The sequence below is a fragment of the Chrysoperla carnea genome, chromosome 2, assembly GCF_905475395.1.
Source record: "Chrysoperla carnea chromosome 2, inChrCarn1.1, whole genome shotgun sequence".
NCBI lineage: Eukaryota > Metazoa > Arthropoda > Insecta > Neuroptera > Chrysopidae > Chrysoperla > Chrysoperla carnea.
Window position 1 is genome coordinate 61,016,718 of NC_058338.1, and position 19,435 is coordinate 61,036,152.

Genomic DNA, 19,435 nt, shown 5'->3' on the forward strand with positions numbered 1-19,435 from the left:
CATTTACACAGAGACTCAGTAGCTTAGTGGCAATAATCTTATAATTTATATTTTATCTATTTGTAACATGTATTTAGACCAAAAGATGGAGCTAAAGAAGTTTTACGTCAGTCGTGTAAAATAGGTCTAAAGCACATTGTTTTTTTTTTCGGTATATTATAAATAAAAAACAACTATTTCTTTTGTTCGATTTTATCAGAAATTCTTATGTAAATTATGTTAATTTTTTGAATTTGTATGTAATTTCATGAATTTGGTATTAACTCACATTTAAGTTTTATAATTTGTCTGCCACATTCTTGTCTATTTCGAACCTACCTGTATTTTGCTTATTGGCTTGAAGACGAAAATCTAGAAGACATATAGTTGAAAATGCAAAAAATGCTGTGTGTATTTGAGTCTTTAGTCAGTGATCCTAATATATTCACAAATATCAACTGATAGCTGTAATGCTACGTTACCCGAATTCATTCCAAAACTTTCTAGAGGATTCTGTCTGAGCGTCTTCGTTATACTTTTTCAGGGTTTCTTATAAGTAACCCATGTGCGACGAAAAGATTTTCATCATCCACTTCAATTTACGCACAACGACTCCGTTTGGAAGAAATCAAACCCTTTTATTTTCAATGGGAAATAATAATTTTTTCTCTGTTGTCTCTGCCTTTGTAATCGAAAGTCGGGCAGTAGTGGATGACTAAACAGAACTTGACAACCGAAATTTTTGGGGACTGTTTTCAAGGTTTTGTCTAACAACTTTTTTCGAAAATTCAGCGGCTGTTATGTATATTAATTAATTTATTCTATTATTTCGGCATGTATAAACCGGGCTTGGGGTATGGTATTTTACAATCATTTCAGAATAAAATCAAATTTGACAACCGGAAATTTTAGGGTACTGTACTGTGTGGCAATCTAAAATTTATCAGACATAAATTTGACCAGTTTGAAGTCGACCCTCTCAAGGTTCAAGCCATTTTGAAATGACTATCAAACCCTACGTTTGATCCTAGACTTACAATAATAATCCTCCTTCGAAGAAATTTTAGAAAATTTGGTTAAAATGATATTGCGCAATATTAAATTACCCACTTAAAAAGAAATCATTAGCCAATCGGAAATACTTTTTTCATAGTTTCTATCATTTAAATAATGAATCAACAACTCACACAAACACACACTCCACTTCCATATATATGACATAAACACACATAAAACATATAACCAGTAAACTGTATTTATTATCATATTTAATCTTTCAGTGAATAAAATTCCAGTCTAAGTATAACATGCGTACTAGTCATAATAATTGTTCTATGTAAGTGTGGATTGTCAATAATTATAATTATTGCTTACAATTTTTATTTACTGACTAAACAACGTGTGCGTTTCTAAAATAAAAATTGAGTTTTTTTTGTTGAATTTTATTTTTTTGAAAGAAAATTATTTTTTATGAGTGTTAAAAATTTTGACTAAATGGAAAAAAACATTTATTTTTATAATAGTGATGAAAATAATACTTTAAAAAGCTCAAATAATGGTGTAAATGGCTCGTCATCGAGTAAGTTTATTTTTTTTTTGTGTGAAAACATATTTTTCTTTTTTTCTTAAGTTTACAATTCAAGGTTTTTTTATTGTTGAAAAAATATTATTGTTGTCTATTGTTTAAATATTTATTTTTGTTTTCTGGAAATATGTTTTATTTTTACAAATTTTTTTGTATTTATATTTTTGAGATAAGAACATTTTTTGTTTCTCAGCTTAACATTGTGGTTAAATATTTTATTGTTTTTCGTTAATAAACCTGAACAGATGATTAAGTTAATAGAGCATGACATAATTCATATATAACAGTGATTATTCGTTATGTAATTGTTTCTTCACCAATTAACTGATGCCAATGTCTCAACGCAAAAAAATCAGCTGTAAACTCCTCTAACAAAAGAATCTCAATGACCTCAAACGAGAGCAAAACATTGATTCAAAAAGATGCGTCACTTTCGCGTTTTGAAAAGTTAATAGCAATTCTTCTGGTTAATTGTAAGGCTGGTTTAAATATAATTTTTTTTAGCTATGCTTACTAATCGCTAAAGAAAACTTGATTTTTCTTATCTTCAAATCAGTCGTATTGTGTAGTCTGTTTATTATAAAAGTGATTGTGTGCCCATCGCTTCCACTACCAATTTTTAAAAAATCGCAATTTTTTAAATCAAAATTTTGGAAAAGTTTAACGAAACCTGCTTAGTTCGGCGGTTTTATATTTGTTGCCAGTTTTCACTATATAAATAGCACATCAGGTCTGACACCTGTATGTGCTACCGTTTCTAAAATAGAGTAAAAAAAAACACGTGTCATGAATGAGAACTTTTTTCTTTTTGATTTCATGTGTGCCATAGTTCTACATATTTGTAACAATTTCAACCGGTTACCTATTACTGTTTAAAATATGCCCTTCAAAGGTAAGCCAATGATTAATTTGCTAACGCCACTCACGGTATACCATACGGCTACAGAATACTATCTTTCGTAAAAAAGTAGGTTAAATATTATCGAGGGAATATTTTTTATAAAGATTTCCTGTTTACGTTTTAAAGCTTATTAATGTAAACTTTGAATGCATTTTATAAATAAATAAATCACCACTGACTTGAATATTAAAACCTTGAAATTGATTGGGGGAATAAAAAACATGTTATATAATTGTAATACTCAAACTTGTTTATGAAACTGATAAAATTTATGGATATTTCATAACACAAGGAAATACTGTTTTTAATTATATTAGAGGCGTTGCAGTTATTATTTAATAAATAATTATAAATATCTTGAAACGAAATTTTGAATAAATCAAGTTAAACACTCAAATTAAGAATTTGGGGAATACAGGGTTAGCTGCACTAATGCGGTTAATTCATCCAGGATAAAATCCATGAAAAATATTCCTGTTTACTATGTTCGGATTAGCAGCTATATTCCAAATACAGTTAGTCGACTAAATTGCTCACTTTTGAAAGGACACTGTGCTTTAATAATAGAGTCGGAAATTTTAAAATATTCTTGGTTTTTTTTTTATATTAAATTATTGATAATAATACTGTAGTTGCCTCATGTCGAATTTACCATATTACCCATAAACATATGAAACTAGACTTGATACCAAGACGAAATTTGAAAGTAAAATTCAAATTGATTAAAAAACGAAGAAGTTATAAGCATTCTTCACCTGAAATGATTAAAAAAATTTAGTCGGCATGCCTATTACTTAGGCAGACCGAGAAGCCTTACTTACTGAGGCAGTTAGATTAAAAGAAACTGAAATTTTTTTTATAAAAATACGCTTTTAATAAAAAATTAAACAGGATTCTATTTCTAAATTTCCCAAAAGAGGAAATTAAAAAAAAAAGACTATGTTTTGTAGCCTTGTTAATCAACACTCGTGGAGTGTTTTATTTGCAGCTTTCAACTAAGACCTGAAAAAAGTCACACAACTTAGACTCATACAAACTTGAGTTAAAAAAAAGGCGTTTCAGTAATGTGGTTTCTATACGCAGAGTATTTTCAAAACATTGAAAGAAAATTAAAATTAAAAATTATTCTCGAATTAAAAAGTATTTCATCAAAATTAAAATGTTAAATTAAAATTCATATCACAATTTTTATCACTGATGGAATGTTCCAACAAATTAATTAATAGCGCGTTGCATATTTTTTCTTTCTATTAATAAATTTAAATAATTTTTTAATTCTTAATTATTGTTCTTATAAGTAAATCATAAATTATAAATGATGCATAAAGATACATTATACATTGTGTACTTTCAATCTTTCTTCATTGACGTCAAAATCCTTTTGTTAGACAGCACTCCAATAAACATTACATTTTACATTAGAATTAAAATTGTTTTATACTTTTTAGTCCATAAAAGATTTTTTTTTAAATAGAAGAGAAATAATATTAAGAAAGAGAATATATTTATATAAATTGCCTACCGTCTGTAAAGTCACCATGTCATTGTAACTCCTTATATCTACATTTTATAGATATGTCTAATGCTCACAAGTGCTATTTCTTAATCTTTGATTTTTCTATATTCACCACTCTGTATATAAGTTACTCTCTTAATAAAGTAATACGGATATCTGTTATCGATGTAGTGGTTCAAGTGTCATGTTTGTATAGGATGTTTAGATTATATTTCATTTTTATTTAAATGATTAAGGGGTTAGTTATTATGATTTATCAAAAAAATAAACTATGAAACCCAAGTATATGTTTTTAGGTTCCGCCACCAAATTTCACCATTTCTGCCTGTGTTTATGCGATAAGAAAATCTGAAAAACGTTTCGATGATAGAAGGGTGGGGGTCTTAGCTAAAGATATTGGATACGTCTTTGGTAATATTTTTGCGTCACGTGAATGTTGTGCGCGATATAAGTTCCTAAAAAGAAGTAAAGAAGTAAGTCCCTTCTCTAAATTGAAATCTGAAAAAGTGTCGATACTAGAACTCTAAACACTTCAACGAAAATAAGTTAAAAAATTATTTGAAACTTTTTATGGCTTTTTAAAGAACCCTTCAACGATGTATAAAATTATGTTGTTTCTTTATATTTTATTTCGATAAAAATTCGATACAATGTTTCTTTGTTGCTCTTCCCGTAGGGCATATGGGGAACCCTTTTATGCGTGTCCTATACACACTAAGCCTGTTTAAGCAAATAAACAATCAATGGATTTAAATTTATTAATGTTATAGTAAAACTTGATCGGGGAAAATATCTAGGAAAGATAAAATCATATAAATAAATCCAATATAATTGGTATAATAATACACTCTCATTTTCAAACTGTTTAGATAATCAGATTACACTGGTCTGCAAAAAAAATTTCAGCTGCATGGGATATTTTTGGTAAATTATATGTTCTGAATCAAAAAATAATATTCATTTCCTTCTATCAGATCAGGCACTTGCAAAATTAATTTAAAAAAGCAAATTCTTAATTGGAAATTCATTTAATTGAAGAGTTTATTAAGGATGATTTTGACTTCAAAGAAAACTTTGAGATCTGGAAAGTTATCAGTTCGCCTTTTTTGTTTTCCTTCATTTCTTTTTCTTCTTGATGCTCCTCCGCTCACGTTTACACGAACTAATTAGGTATCGTTAATTTATTAGGATATGATAAACTAACAATATCCAAGACTGTGTTTGAAAGAAAATACGTTGTTACAGAATTTATTATATTACTCAGTTTCAGTAGATACAAATCTAAATAAAATTTCAATTTTTATAAGAATCGCTTTTCGAATTATTAAATAAATGCAATAAAAAAATGGTGGAAGCGCATATAAGTAATGCAATATATCCTTTTTGATTATGCATCGTATATTTATTTGCGCTTCCACCATATATATATTTAGTATAGTTGATTGTATTATACTTTTAAGCAATTTTTTAAAGCGATAATCTTATAGTTTATTCAACTATTAGAAAAACAATTAACTCCACATACATGAACTTAATTAAATATTAAATCGATAATAAGATACTATAAAAGAGAAATTTTAATAAAACGCAATGTATAAAATTCAGGATAATATATATGTACTTCTGTTATTGAAAATAAACAAGTTTGTTTGGCACATTATATTCTAATAAACAACAAATATGTTATGATTTTGATTGTGAATAATAATTGTTTGATAACAATTTATTTCTATTATGTAATATAATTAGAGAATTGCACATGCCTATCAAGGCAGTTGTTCTTCAAGTTCACGGGGAAAATTTGAATAAATTATTTTTACACATTTTATCCGTAATCAACCAAGAAATCGTAAAACATACATCATATATTTTGTACTAATATTACTGTATATAATTAGTTTTTACTTCCAAGGTACAAAGTTAAAAAAGTGTTGTAATCGCGAAAAAATACGCCGTAGGTTGGGGGAATTTGCTGTTCGGTCTTTGCTCTAGCTCTTTAGATTTGCTAGCTCTGCACCTCCGTCTTTGTGCTTAGTGATATGGATTATCTTCGATTTTCAGGCTACATTTTAAATATCGTTTAATTATACCTGAATTTTTTTCGATTTGTTTATAAAGATAAAAAGAAATCATGTGATGTTCACATCTGATTTTATACCATGTATATGAAATATACCAAGGTATACTAAGTTTAGTCCCAAGTTTGTAACGCTTAAAAATATTGACGAAAATCACCTAATTAGTCCATTTCCGGTTGTCTGTCTGTGGTCTGTCGTCTGTCCGTCTGTCATCACGATTACTCAAAAACGAAAAGAGATATCAAGCTGAAATTTATAGCGTGCTTAGGACGTAAAAAGTGAGGTCAAGTTCGTAAATGAGCAACATAGGTTAATTGGGCCTTGGGTCCGTAGGATCCATCTTGTAAACCGTTAGAAATAGAACAAAAATTTAAATGTTTCTTATAAATATATAAACAATTTTGTTTGAAACATTTTTTCGTAAACATCACTGTTTACCCGTGAGAGTGCAAATTATATAGTATGTATTATATGGGTATATCAGTTATATGTGTGTGACATGTATGTATGTGTAATGTGACAAAGTAATCAATACTGTCTATACATAGCATTTCAACAACTAACTCAGTCAATTGTTTGTTTTCACTTGTTTACTTAAGTTTTATGTCCGAAACAATAATTAAATAATGCATTTTTCTGAGTCCTTCAAAAATTTTTCCTAATTAAATCAAAGTTAATATAATCTATAAAAATGGATATTGTATTTTTGATAAGAGTACAAAAATATTTTAAATATAAACTTTTCTAGTATTTTCTCACTGTGATAACATGATAGAAATTTAATATTCATAAATATTATCCCGTATCTTTTTAATAACAATAATTTGTAAGTACATACTTACACATAATGAAAATTTTTACGACACTTTATTGTATATAATAAATATTTGATTACACTTATCACTAAGAAATTTAAAAATTGTAATAATTGTATACAATAGGTCATTTAATTACTTTAAAATAATATACAGTGTAGTGTAGATAATATTTATTTTTTTTATTTAATAAAATAAATAATAAAAACAAAAATAAAACAGTGGGGGCCCATTATTGGGAAGACTTGAGTCCGTCTTGCTTGATTTTAATAGACCCCGACTGTTAAAGCCGCTATGTAAACTACTGGACTTTCTTTTTAGATTTTATTTAACGCAGTCGGATTTTTAATTTTTTTGATTATTTAATTTATTTTGTGTCCCAGCACTAAAAGAACCCTCTCATTGATTAACGTATTAGTACTTTATTAACTTATTAATATTTCGCTCAAAAAATCCTTAGAACACTTGAGTTTTTGAGACAAATATAATGATAATTTAAATGTTAAAATAAATTGAGCCGTTTGGAAGATACGAGATAAACAAGAAATTTACAAACAAATATACATATATACATACAAGATACGCATGAAAAACATTATGACTCCTTGCCGGTCGGGTAAAAAAACTGAAAACCGATATTTGGTTACTTAAATCTTTGAACCATCTTTTCTTTGTCGTTTGACAAAGACAAACTTATTATAAATTTCTCATATTCATAAGTAGGAAAACCGCAAAAGTTTTTGAATCTTTTTATCTTGATCATATTTTTGGCTTAATAATTATTTGACCCAAAAACAGCAGTTTAACGGTGTTCTTCTTTTCTTTTATTGCTAATCCAGACAACCTATCTTCATTTAAAGATATCTCTAAGAGAAATAAGAAAATATCAAACTTTCCTAGAAAATAGTAGCGATTCTCAAAATGATTTTAAGTTATTTTTCCATGTTTTCTATAATTATATAGAAGTTATCTTCACAGTTTTTGCTACCTACCAACAAGTTAAGCAAAATTTCCAAAATTTCTTATTTTTTACGCGTTTTTTTTAAGTATTAAAATTATGAATGCTTCATACCCAATCTAGACAAAAACTCTTTATAGTGGTATTATATGAAGATTGTAATAATTTGGCAAGGCTAAATATTAAAACTGATTCGAAGCGAATCTCTACTAAAATTATCAGGCAAATGTGGCAACCAGAACCATTTTCGAGCTAAACATTAGTATTTACTATAATTATTTTAAATATAGTATTACTATAATTTGAAAATCTATATCTAAATCATGAATAAGATTCTAAAAATTATTTCTTTTAGCTGAAATAACTTCGGAGATATATCATTAAGATCGGTTTCCGTGTACCACCCAACACTAGTAAATTTAGTGCTTCCTATAAATAGAACCTTTTATGGCCGCTCATTGTTTTCCATAAGATTTTTTAATGTTCTAAACCTAAACAGTGTGAATTATAAAATGTTGAAGAAGTCATTCGTGATCGTGTCACCTATAGCATGTTTATGAATACTAATCTTTTAATAATATTACAAAGTTGCAAATGAACACGTATATTTTAGATATATAAATGATAAGGGTATTATAGACTAAAATTAGGACCTTAATTTAAAATTTATGTGAAATTTACACAAAAAGTTTATTCATTTAAACCAATAAAATATTTATAATATAAAAAAATCGATGACATAAAAAGAAATCATTTTCTCCCATTTAGAAAATTATTGAAATAAATCGGAAAATAGTTGCATATTGAAGTTTTCCATTTATTCCCATTGAAATTCAAAATTTTGAACAGTTCAGATTTATTCCCATTTTTAATCAAAAATTAATTAACAATAGCTTTTATTAAAATTGAAAACAAAAAATAATTTTTTTACATTTTTTTCCAACGGACTCTTGACTTTTTTTTCTCTTGAAATCAAATCTTGCTATGACACATTTGTATCAGCCGTTTTTTGACAACCTCTCACAGTTAAGATCGGTCAACGTCAAATATTTTTTGCTGTTTTGATTTGTTTGGTTCTATTTTTTTTCAGAAATTAGGACCGCTCGTTGGGCTATGTTTTCTTCTAATAATCACAATGGACCTTATGCTCTAAGGGCCTACTCCCAACAACTTTTGCAATTAGTTGATTTATCAATCTAAATGAAATAAATAATCTTTATAAACAAATAACCACGGAAACATCTGAGGTAATTGCTTCCTGATACGGTTATTAAAAGAATATAGGGACATTTATCAAAAAAACATACATTGAATGTCAAATTTTCATATCACAAAATGTTTTACATAAAACATCGTGATTTGACCCAAGAAATTGCCTCAGGTGTTGGCACACTTCTAGCCCAATCTATAACAAAACTTGAAATCCAACCCAATGTAAAACAAAACTTGCACTCATTGAATAATTCAATTTGAGGAATTGCAATCGGCGAATTCATCTCGTGTAATCAGTCCGGAATTACATTTCGTAACAACAGACAATAATTGTTAGAAATGGAAATTTCTGTAATCTCGTTTATTTTGTATGCGAACCTGCTTGGCATTGTTTACTACATACATTAAATGTACACTGTTAATTGACATGTCTTTTGTTGCATGTATAAAATGTATTATAATAAATTCGTCATAAAACTTCTATTATACGATTTAAGAGTTTATATAAATGAAAATTTAATGTTTTCTTTAAGTAAACTTTTGTTTTAATAATATAAGACTAAAATTATATTTGTAAACAAACCACGCCTGGAGCACAAAATTGAAGACCCAAACCAATATCGAGACCCCAGACACTCATATTCATTCTTCAAATTATTTGTAAAAAAATATTTGCCATTATTTTGTTCCTACTTTCTTTGCCTTCTATCAATCCCTTACGACCTTTTATTCAAAGGTCGTGTTCCAGATATCATGTCAACCATGTTGGAAAAAGTAGTTTCCAGAAAAAAAAGCTAAAAATTTGGAGTAAATTTTCGTATAATTGTATTTTATACATAAAAGTCGATAAGCAAATGGAATTTTGATTCCTTTGGAGGATTTATTTTAAAAGGTCTAAACAGAAAATATTCAAAAGAAATTGATTTTTTCAAAATTTTATATATATTTGTGTTATATATAATAACACTAATTATCAAAAATGAATGATCTAAAGGTAAATAATAGCCCTGTAAGGTCTATAGATATATAATATATTAGAGATTTCGAGCAAGATTTATGAATTTCAGTCTAAATACTTGGTTGTCATAGAATTAAAAAGCGGTTCGTATCCACTTTAACCACTAGCGCTAACCTAGTAAACTTTTTTTTTGCATATTTCAGGTAATTGGTTCATTTATGTGAATGCCTTGTATTCTGAATCATTGAATTCAGTTTTACATGTTGATAAATAAATTAATATATGCTTTTGTTTTGTTACAGTCGATTCGGAGGCATTCAGTCCTGGACATCAAAATACTGAAGAACCTTTATCAAATGAAATATCAGCACCGTATGAAGTACCTCAATTTCCAATAGAACAAATTGAAGGAAAAATTAAAATACAAAGAAAATTAAATACTCTGTAAGTAAACTTTCTCAAATAATCCTTTTCAACATTCATTTTATGGAAAATTACTGATTAATGCCTACAAACACTTAAGAAAAGATACAAAAACATATAAAATACATTTCAGCTTAACTAACAAATTATAATGTACGCTATCAGCGAGACAGTGGCCCAAGATTATTGTCTCGTTATATATAAAAGCGTGTATATTTATTTAATTAGAACAGTAAAATAAAAAATACAATTACAAATTTTATTGTTATGAACAATTTTCAGAAATCCAATTAATAATTTCTTAGAATCATTCCCCTGTAATTAATTATTAACAGCCAATCATAATACACTAATGATGTCAAATGTAAAGCTTTTAAAATGACATTCATAGTCATAACGTAACTAACATTTAATATAATTGATTACATAAATATAATTAAACGAAAATGTCGTTGAAAAATTATTGGTACACAAAACGGATGTACCACTAGAATTCCATCTTTATTTATACTTTTTACTGTCGTCTGTAATTAACACTAGTTCAGGTTGCTATGGCGGCAAAATCTACTCAATTTTGTTAAAATTTGGACCAACGATTATTTTTTTAAGCTAGAGTTGGTATAAGGACTTGAGATCAATTTTGGGTGTAAACAGGTTAATGGTTTTTTACAAGCTAATTTCTAAATCGTAAATTTAAAAAGGAAGTGCATTTCAGTTCTAAAAGTTTTTAATCAAGTTACTTTTCAAGTCATTTGTTACAAGTATAACGATCTTTAATCGATCAAAATACGTAATTATTGAAAAGAAAGTTATAGTCACAACGACGGGGAGTAATAGAAGGGCGGATAAAAGAATTTGCTACGAAGATGTGGACTTTGAGTGCCTTTAGTAAATGAAATAACGTCAGTAACAAACGCTTGTAAATAGTCCGGATGACCACCGTCGTGATAATCATTTCTCTTTCCTCCCATTTGATTATATTACTTGCATTGTTTTAGCATATAATGATCAATACCTACCATTTTAAGGCGCAATTCCACTGACGCAACATGTGGCATGCGGCATTGAAGTATGCTACACATTGTCATTGTTGATCGGTGCGGCTTGTAACATGCACCATGAAATCTGGATAAATTTACGTTGTCGCACGTCTACAATAAGCAATACTTGAAAAAAAATTACGAGCGACATGTCGTCCAGTGTTGCCTCAGTAGAATTACGCCTTTACTCTGAATATATATGTGGTGTATATCAAAAAAACCCAACGCTCGTTATACTCCAAGAAATTCGTTTAGAATGTGTAGATACGCAGATTAAATTAATTTTTGGGAAACTTTGCGATAAATGGATATGTAATATTTAAGGCACGTAACTTTCTCTCTTTATAAAGCTGATAATTTTACCGAACTAAAAAAGGCTTCACAAATCAATTTATTACATTACACAATTTAAATAAAAGTTATCGCAAGATCACTTGATCTTTGAGGCGACACAAGGTTGAAAAGAAGGTGTGTTCATTCGTCGAATATTCTAGTTCAAAAAGTCGAGTAAGAATTTTAATAAAATTTCTTCATTTTATAGAGAAAAAGACAAGCAAAATTTGATAAAGTTTTCCGATGATTCAAAATTTGATATACAATCTTCAACTGAATTTAAAAATGTTTTTTACTATTCATTTCTTTTTTTTAAAACCCTTTCATTTGATACCCATAATATTATTGGAGTGCGTAAAAACAAGTTCGCCATCTTGTGAGGTTGCCGAAATTTATTGACATCCAGTATAATTGGTTGAAGTAATAAGTAAACCAACATACGACACATTGATCAAATCTTTATTGAAGGGCATGCGACCTCCATGTATACCCTAAAAAGAAAAATAATTTATAAATTTTATTATGTTGTCCGTTTGCTTGAATCCCGGCAGATTTTCTTTCACTTAAATTATAAATTTAAATAAAATATATTCGAAATATTTTTAAAATGACTGAACTGAATTGAGTAAATCACTCTTTTTTTTCCTACATTGTAGAAATATTTGGAGCATATTTTATAATTTTGGTGGATTTACCCAAAAAATACGTTTTTCTTTCAAGTATTTGTTCACAGTTACCTAAATTGATAGAATCCAGTGCTGGTTTTAAATATGTATATGGAAGTAAATAAATAAATAAAAACATTGAATAGATATTAAAATTTACGGATTCTTTATATTGTTGACACACATTGTGTTATGTACGTAGTATATACCTTCCATTAGTCATGTAACGCCAGTGGTACTTAAACTGTGCATATTATTTCTATTTTTAGATTTTAGCTATTGGATCATGCAATTTTTATTTTACAAGTGAAGACAAACAATTGGCTGAGTTAATTGTTGAAATACCATGTATAGATATTGTTGATTACGAAATCGTTTGCTTTTTACGTCATGTAAGTAAAGAAAGATAATCACTTTTACACTCAAAGTAATAAGAGTGTCTTTCTTTTCACTTCCTAAGTGGAAATATTAATAAACAAATACCTACATAAAAAAAATAAATGTATACTTGATACAATACAATACATGTATAATGCTCTAACCTAATTTGCACCCTCGCGAGTAAACAGTGATGTTAACGAAAAGATGTTTCAAACAAAAGTTTATTTTTTATTTTTAATTTTTTTACATATAAACTTATATTCTATCTCTAACGGTTTACTAGATGGGTCTTACGGGTCCCAATTGAACTTTACTGCTCATTTATGTTTTTAGCCTCACTTAGCGTCCTGCGCACGCTATATGTAATTTCAGCTACATAACTCTTTTATTTTTGAATTATCGTGTTAACAGACATACGAAAGGGTAATCGGATTCTATGAACCCACATACCAAAATTTTGTTCACAGAATCAATATTTTTAAGCGTTATAAACTTGGGACTAAACTTAATATATCTTGAATGATTTTCTTCTTTTTCGCAAAACATTATATATTTACAATCCCATACCACAAACTTTATGAAACTTGTAATTTTTCTGGATCATAATTAATGCTCAGTATTCTTAACTCCAAAGCGACAATTTTTTATAGCCACAGAATCATATTTAATGAAAAATTAGCTTCATTGATGTTTGCATGAAATAATGACCCTACTTGAACACTAAATACACAACTCTTATGTGTTTTACATTTTTCTTATGCTATTATTTGTAATTTTCTCTCCATTATGCATACCACCTAATTCATATTATAATAGTCAAATGCTATTTTTTCCGCGGAAAATTTGACCAAATTTCATAGTATGCTCTAAAAGAATTTATCAACATTTTTGATTTATTATACGATGTGCATATTTTGTAGCACTGAGTATACATTATGAAATATATCAAGCTATACTAAGTTTAGTCCCAAGTTTTTAACGCTTAAAAATATGGATGCTAAGAAAAAAATTTTGGTATAGGTGTTCAAATTCATAAAATCACCTAGTTAGTCAATTTCTGGTTGTCCGTCTGTTTGTGAACACGATTACACAAACGAAAACAGATATCAAGCTGAAATAGCGTGCTCAGGACGTTAAAACTGAAGTTCGTAAATGAGCAACATAGGTCAAGGTTTTGGGTCCGTTGGACCGATCTTGTAAACCGTTAGAGATAGAACAAAAGTTTAAATATAAAAAATGTGCCTTATAAAGAAAAAAACAACATTTTTTCGTAAACATCACTGTTTACCCGTGAGGGCGCAAATTAGCTTATATACAGGTACCTATTGTTTATATATTATGTATGTGTTTGTTTGTTTATCTTTCTTTACTTATATGACGCAAGAAACAAACGAATGCGTAATCAACACTGTCTGTACATGGTATTTAAATAATTAAATCAATCAATTGTTGTTTTCACTTGTTGTATTTTGAATTTCATTAAGCTTGAAAATTTAAAGAAAAAGGCACGATTTTGTTAGGATTTCAGTATACGTAAATTTTATCAGTTTCTTTTTAAAATTTGAAATCGGGAAGTGCAAATTGGAAATATTGAAAAAGCGTGAGGATTGATTTATATACAGGTAGAGTTATTACGAGCACTTGTAATTAGTTTTTTATTCAAAATAGTCAATAAAATATTTTCTTATGATGTTTGTAATTACTTGCCAGACTAAACAGTTTGACGATCCCCTTCCGATGAAAATATCAATAAGTCTATTGATGACGACACAATTACTCTTTTGTTATTAAACATTACCAATTAACTGACTTCAATAAAAAGAGAAGGTTCTCAATTGGATTTATTAACTGTAGGAATTATTTACTGTGAAATTCCATTTTGCACATTTTTTGTTTTAATGGAGTATGTGAAATCTATTCATTTTTATACCATGTATATATGAAATATACATAGTATATTAAGTTTAGTCCAAAGTTTGTAACGCCTAAAAATATTCATGCTACGAAAAAAATTTTGGTATAGGTGTTCATAGAATTACCTAATTAGTCCATTTCCGGCTGTCCGTCCGTCCGTCTGTGGACACGATAACTCAAAAACGAAGAGAGATATCAAGATGAAATTTTTATAGCGTACTCAGGATCTAAAAACTGAGGTCAAGTTCGTAAATGAGCAATATGGGTCAATTGGGTCTTGGGTCCGTAGGACCCATCTTGTAAACCGTTAGAGATAGAGCAAAAGTTTAAATGTAAAAAATGTTCTTTATAAAAAAAATAAACAACTTTTGTTTGAAACATTTTTTTGTAAACATCACTGTTTACCCACGAGGGCGCTTATTAGGTGTAAATTTTATAGTATACATTAATATGGGAATATCAGTGTGTGTGTAGCTATTTAAAAGTGGATATCTTTTTTATTAACGTGACGTCAAAAAACAAACGATTGCTTCATCAACACTGTCTATACATGGTATTTCAACAATTAACTCAGTCAATTGTTTGTTTTCACTTGTTCTATTGTTGAAACTTTTTTTTGTTTCCATTTTCTCCATAACTATAAAATATAAATGCAAATTTGTAGGTAGCTTCAACTAGAGAGTGGAAGATTTTCTAATTACGAGAAAACAGTTTTCTAAAAAATACGCCGAAATTTTCAAAAATAGAACAAGTGGCGTCCGGTAGGCTTAAATGTGCTTGTTTTTTAAAACATATTCTCTATTTTATTATAATTGTCTAATCTAACATTTTTTTGTATTCGGTTTAATTTTTTACAAAAAAATTCCTACATGAACAAAAAGATTTAAAAAATTAAACGCAATTTTGTTAACATGTTATCATTTTATGTTTGTTGACTACGGTAATATCGATGATACAAAGCAAAGAAATTTTTTCTACATAAAATATGTTTGAGGGTAGGGCTCCTTCAAAATTTTGGTAGTCCTTGGTGAATCTTTTCTGAATTTAATAAAAATGGGATTTTATTTTGATGCAGTTGATATTTGTAAACCTACTTGACGAATGTTAAGAATGGGAAAACGCATGACCACATTTTTATTTTTCAACAATTCTTGCGGAATTGAGAATTGGTAATGTTCAAACGGCAAACAAGCAAAGCTTTTAAGAACCCCGATCAATCAAGTCAAATTTTTTAAATGGTTAATCAGTTTGGCCATATTACCCATAAAAATGTAAAACTAGACTTGATATCATGCCAAAATTTGGTAGTGAGATTAAAATTGAGTAAGAAACGAAAAAGTTATAAGCAGTCAAAGATTACATTCACATGTTGCCCAGCTGCTTTAGCAAAACAAAGTTTTATATGAAATCTCTATGGCGATACCACGTATGACGTCACTAGTAGGTATCTTTCTCTTTGTTTAATTAGGAATTTTAAACGTTCATATCTTGCCTATTAGTAAAATCCAGTGAGAATATTTCACCTGAGGTGATAAAAAAATTTAGTCCGATCCTCTATTATGCCACGAAAAGATACATCCCTGTTTTTTGTTGAAGGTTATTATTTCAATACTTTCGATTCGTATCAAACAAAGTGCATTTTTCAAACTACTTTAAACATAAAACTAAATTTTATTAAAATACCACTGTTGTAATGTGTATAAAAGCATCCATAAAGATTCTCTAGTAGATTTTTCGCGTAATTTGTAACAAGGTATTCGGTTGTACAATTGCACATCTCTTTCTAAACATAAATATATTTACATTCTTAAAATACTTATAAACACAATAAAATTGTTAACAAGTGCAGAACCATATCATGATTCATATTGGCCATGAATATGCCCAGAACAAGAAAATGCTTACTAAATACAGAGTGTTTTTTTAAGTTGGCATATGCTTGAAACTCGATCAATTTAGTCGAGGAAAATGCTTCAAACGAAAATTGTTAGTTTCAAAGGCACGCATCTTATACCTGCATAGAATTCGCTCTAAGTTTTTAGGTTCAATTAAAACCTCACTCTGATTCATAACTGACAAATATTAGGTGAACGCTTTAAATTAGAAACTTGTTCTGTATAAATAACCAAACATTTTTTTGTAAACCGAATAGTTTAAATAGTAATTGATAGCAAAAATTTAACTTTTTGTACGTTTGTTCATACAATTTGAACAAGAATGGTCTTCTAGAAAAGCAAACCAGTTTTATTGTACTTATTGGAAATTTGTTTTCAAAGAGTGTCTAGATTTCGAAGAAATAATTATACGAAATAACAATTTTGATAGGGAAAAACTATTTTGGAAAATTAAAAAAAAAAAAAATTACTTTTTTAATCAATAATAACTTTCTAACTTAAAGTGTTCATCTATCGATTGCCAGTTATGGAGTAGAGTGAGCTTTTATTTGAGGTTAATAACCTAGGTCAAGTTTATTGTCTGCGTAAGATGCGCGCCTACACACCCAACATTTTTTCCTTGAAGCTTTTTTATCGATAAAACATGTTTTTTGAATTTTAGCATATGTCAATTTAAATAAGGCCTCCCATATAATAAAATATACTAAAATGATATTTACGCAGTTATTTTGATTTGAAGTTTCCAGCTTGAAAAAATAGTTAAAACAATTTAAGCTGAATTAATGGTTATTAGCTAAGCAATGGTAAAAAGGAGGCATACTAGGGTGTTTTATTTTTAGTACGAGATACGGTGTAATAAATATATACCCTCATTTGTTATTTCATGATGAGAAAGACTATATAATAGATAATATTAAAATTGGAAACTGAAATTATAAAGGAATGGAAAATTAATAAACTAAAGAAAAATTTGTGTGGCTTAACTGGAAATTTGGGAAAAAATTCTCACATCAAGAATCCTTTTAAAATAACGAAAGAAATCAGCTGCCAAAAGTAAGCTTTAAAGACAATAATACAAAATTTCTACATGATAAATATTGTGAACGGTTCATTGGTTCAACGATTCACCTGATGAAAGGTTCATTTTTTTACTTCCGCGGCGTTGAGATCTTAACAATATTCTCGGCAGGGAGAGTGACATCGAGGCTATGCGTGCCCCACTCTAAAACGCGGAAATTATCATTTATATATTTATAAAAATTATTAACTATCGACTCAAAAAAGATGCTTTACAGTTTTTACTTCTTTGATTTCCACATTTTGTTTATATTTTCAAAATTATTCCCTAAGTTTATTTTGGACTTCAATGCAACTACCAGATATAGTACAGCTCAGAATATATCAATTTAGCTAAACTGGGTTTTGCAAATAAAAGTTTTTTTCCAAAAAATATTGGTAAATGTATACAGCATCCTAAAAGTATTGTAATAATGTTTCCTCTATATTTAGGCCATTCTAGTCAAATATTTCAAGTGTTGATTCTTCATTGATAGTGTAAAAGAAAAAAAATCTCTCAAAACCTTTCAAGTATCACGAAAAATAATATCCGTTATCATTTCAATTTACGAATTGCATGCAATATTTGTTACTCTTATAATGAGAGAGATCAATTTAAAAAATTTACATTCGTGAAATCGTCAGTGTAAATTGGGTTAAAATTATATTTTAAGTGATTGGCAGTACTACCATTAGATTAACGGTGATTGTTACTGTATTGCAGATCCTGAAACCATTTAAAACAGGATGTCCGTTAGTTTTTATTTACCACTACAACAAAATTTCTCTAGGGCATCAAAAATTTATTTGTTTGCAACATGATACATAAAATTTTGATACAAATTCCATTTGGCACTACAAATGTTCCGTACCAATTGCATATTAAGTTCAGGGAAATTTAATGGTTTGCAGTAAAAGTTTTTTGATGTTTTTAGTAGTTTTTATGTTTTTCTCTGAATAAATTATATACAAGCATATCTTTAAATCAGCATCATAGTTATCCTTCTAAGAAAAATGTAATTTATGGCCAAACTGTTAAAGATATGTTTAACGTCGAAATATTTTTGGTTTCTTTATTCAAGTGTTGCAATATTGGCATGCCAATTTCTTTTGATTTGTTCAAAGTTTTAGAACTATTTAATATTTCTCATAAGGGATCGTTTTACTAATCTTGTAAAAATAGGCGGGTAAAATGATCACATTGTATTCTTTACCAAACAGTTCACATAAAATATTAATTGTTCTTTTTCATTGCATCAACGGTTAGTATGAAAACAAAAATCACTTTTAAAATAATCTAAATCAACACATTCAAGATCCTAATGGAGCATCATTTTACCCATTATAATTTTACTCACAAAATAGGGATCATTTTATCGTATATAAAGGGGATCATTTTACCCGTAACGACATATTGAATATCGTCATAAAAACTGACCTTAAAATTTATTATATGTCTATCAAATTGTGTTATAATATTATTAAAAGTCAACAGAAGCCAAGAGTAAAACAATCAGCCGTGGAAAACTAACAAAAAAAAAATGAAATTTTACGTTGAAATTAAAAATATTTCGTTAATATTACGTTGAAACTATTAATGTGATCACGTGGGATTCATCTATCGATAAATATACTAGATGGCTTAAATGGTTCACTTAAAACAACGAGATATCATTGTACCTTAAGGGATCATTGTACAGCACTTTCCCTTATCTATGTACCTACA

At 28.4% G+C, this 19,435-nt stretch overlaps 1 protein-coding gene across 3 annotated transcripts in view; it reads left to right on the forward strand.

Annotated features, from left to right (window-relative positions):
- Positions 1-19,435, forward strand: part of LOC123292225 (AMP deaminase 2) — a 66,225-nt gene that overhangs the window by 22,403 nt on the left and 24,387 nt on the right. For 2 of the 3 annotated variants that reach the window (XM_044872796.1, XM_044872798.1), the window contains one exon: positions 10,305-10,446. In XM_044872796.1, coding sequence (XP_044728731.1) covers positions 10,305-10,446 — 142 coding nt within the window. Of the gene's footprint in view, positions 1-1,399; positions 1,559-10,304; positions 10,447-19,435 lie in introns of those variants that run through there. The other variant, XM_044872797.1, reaches the window with a different exon arrangement.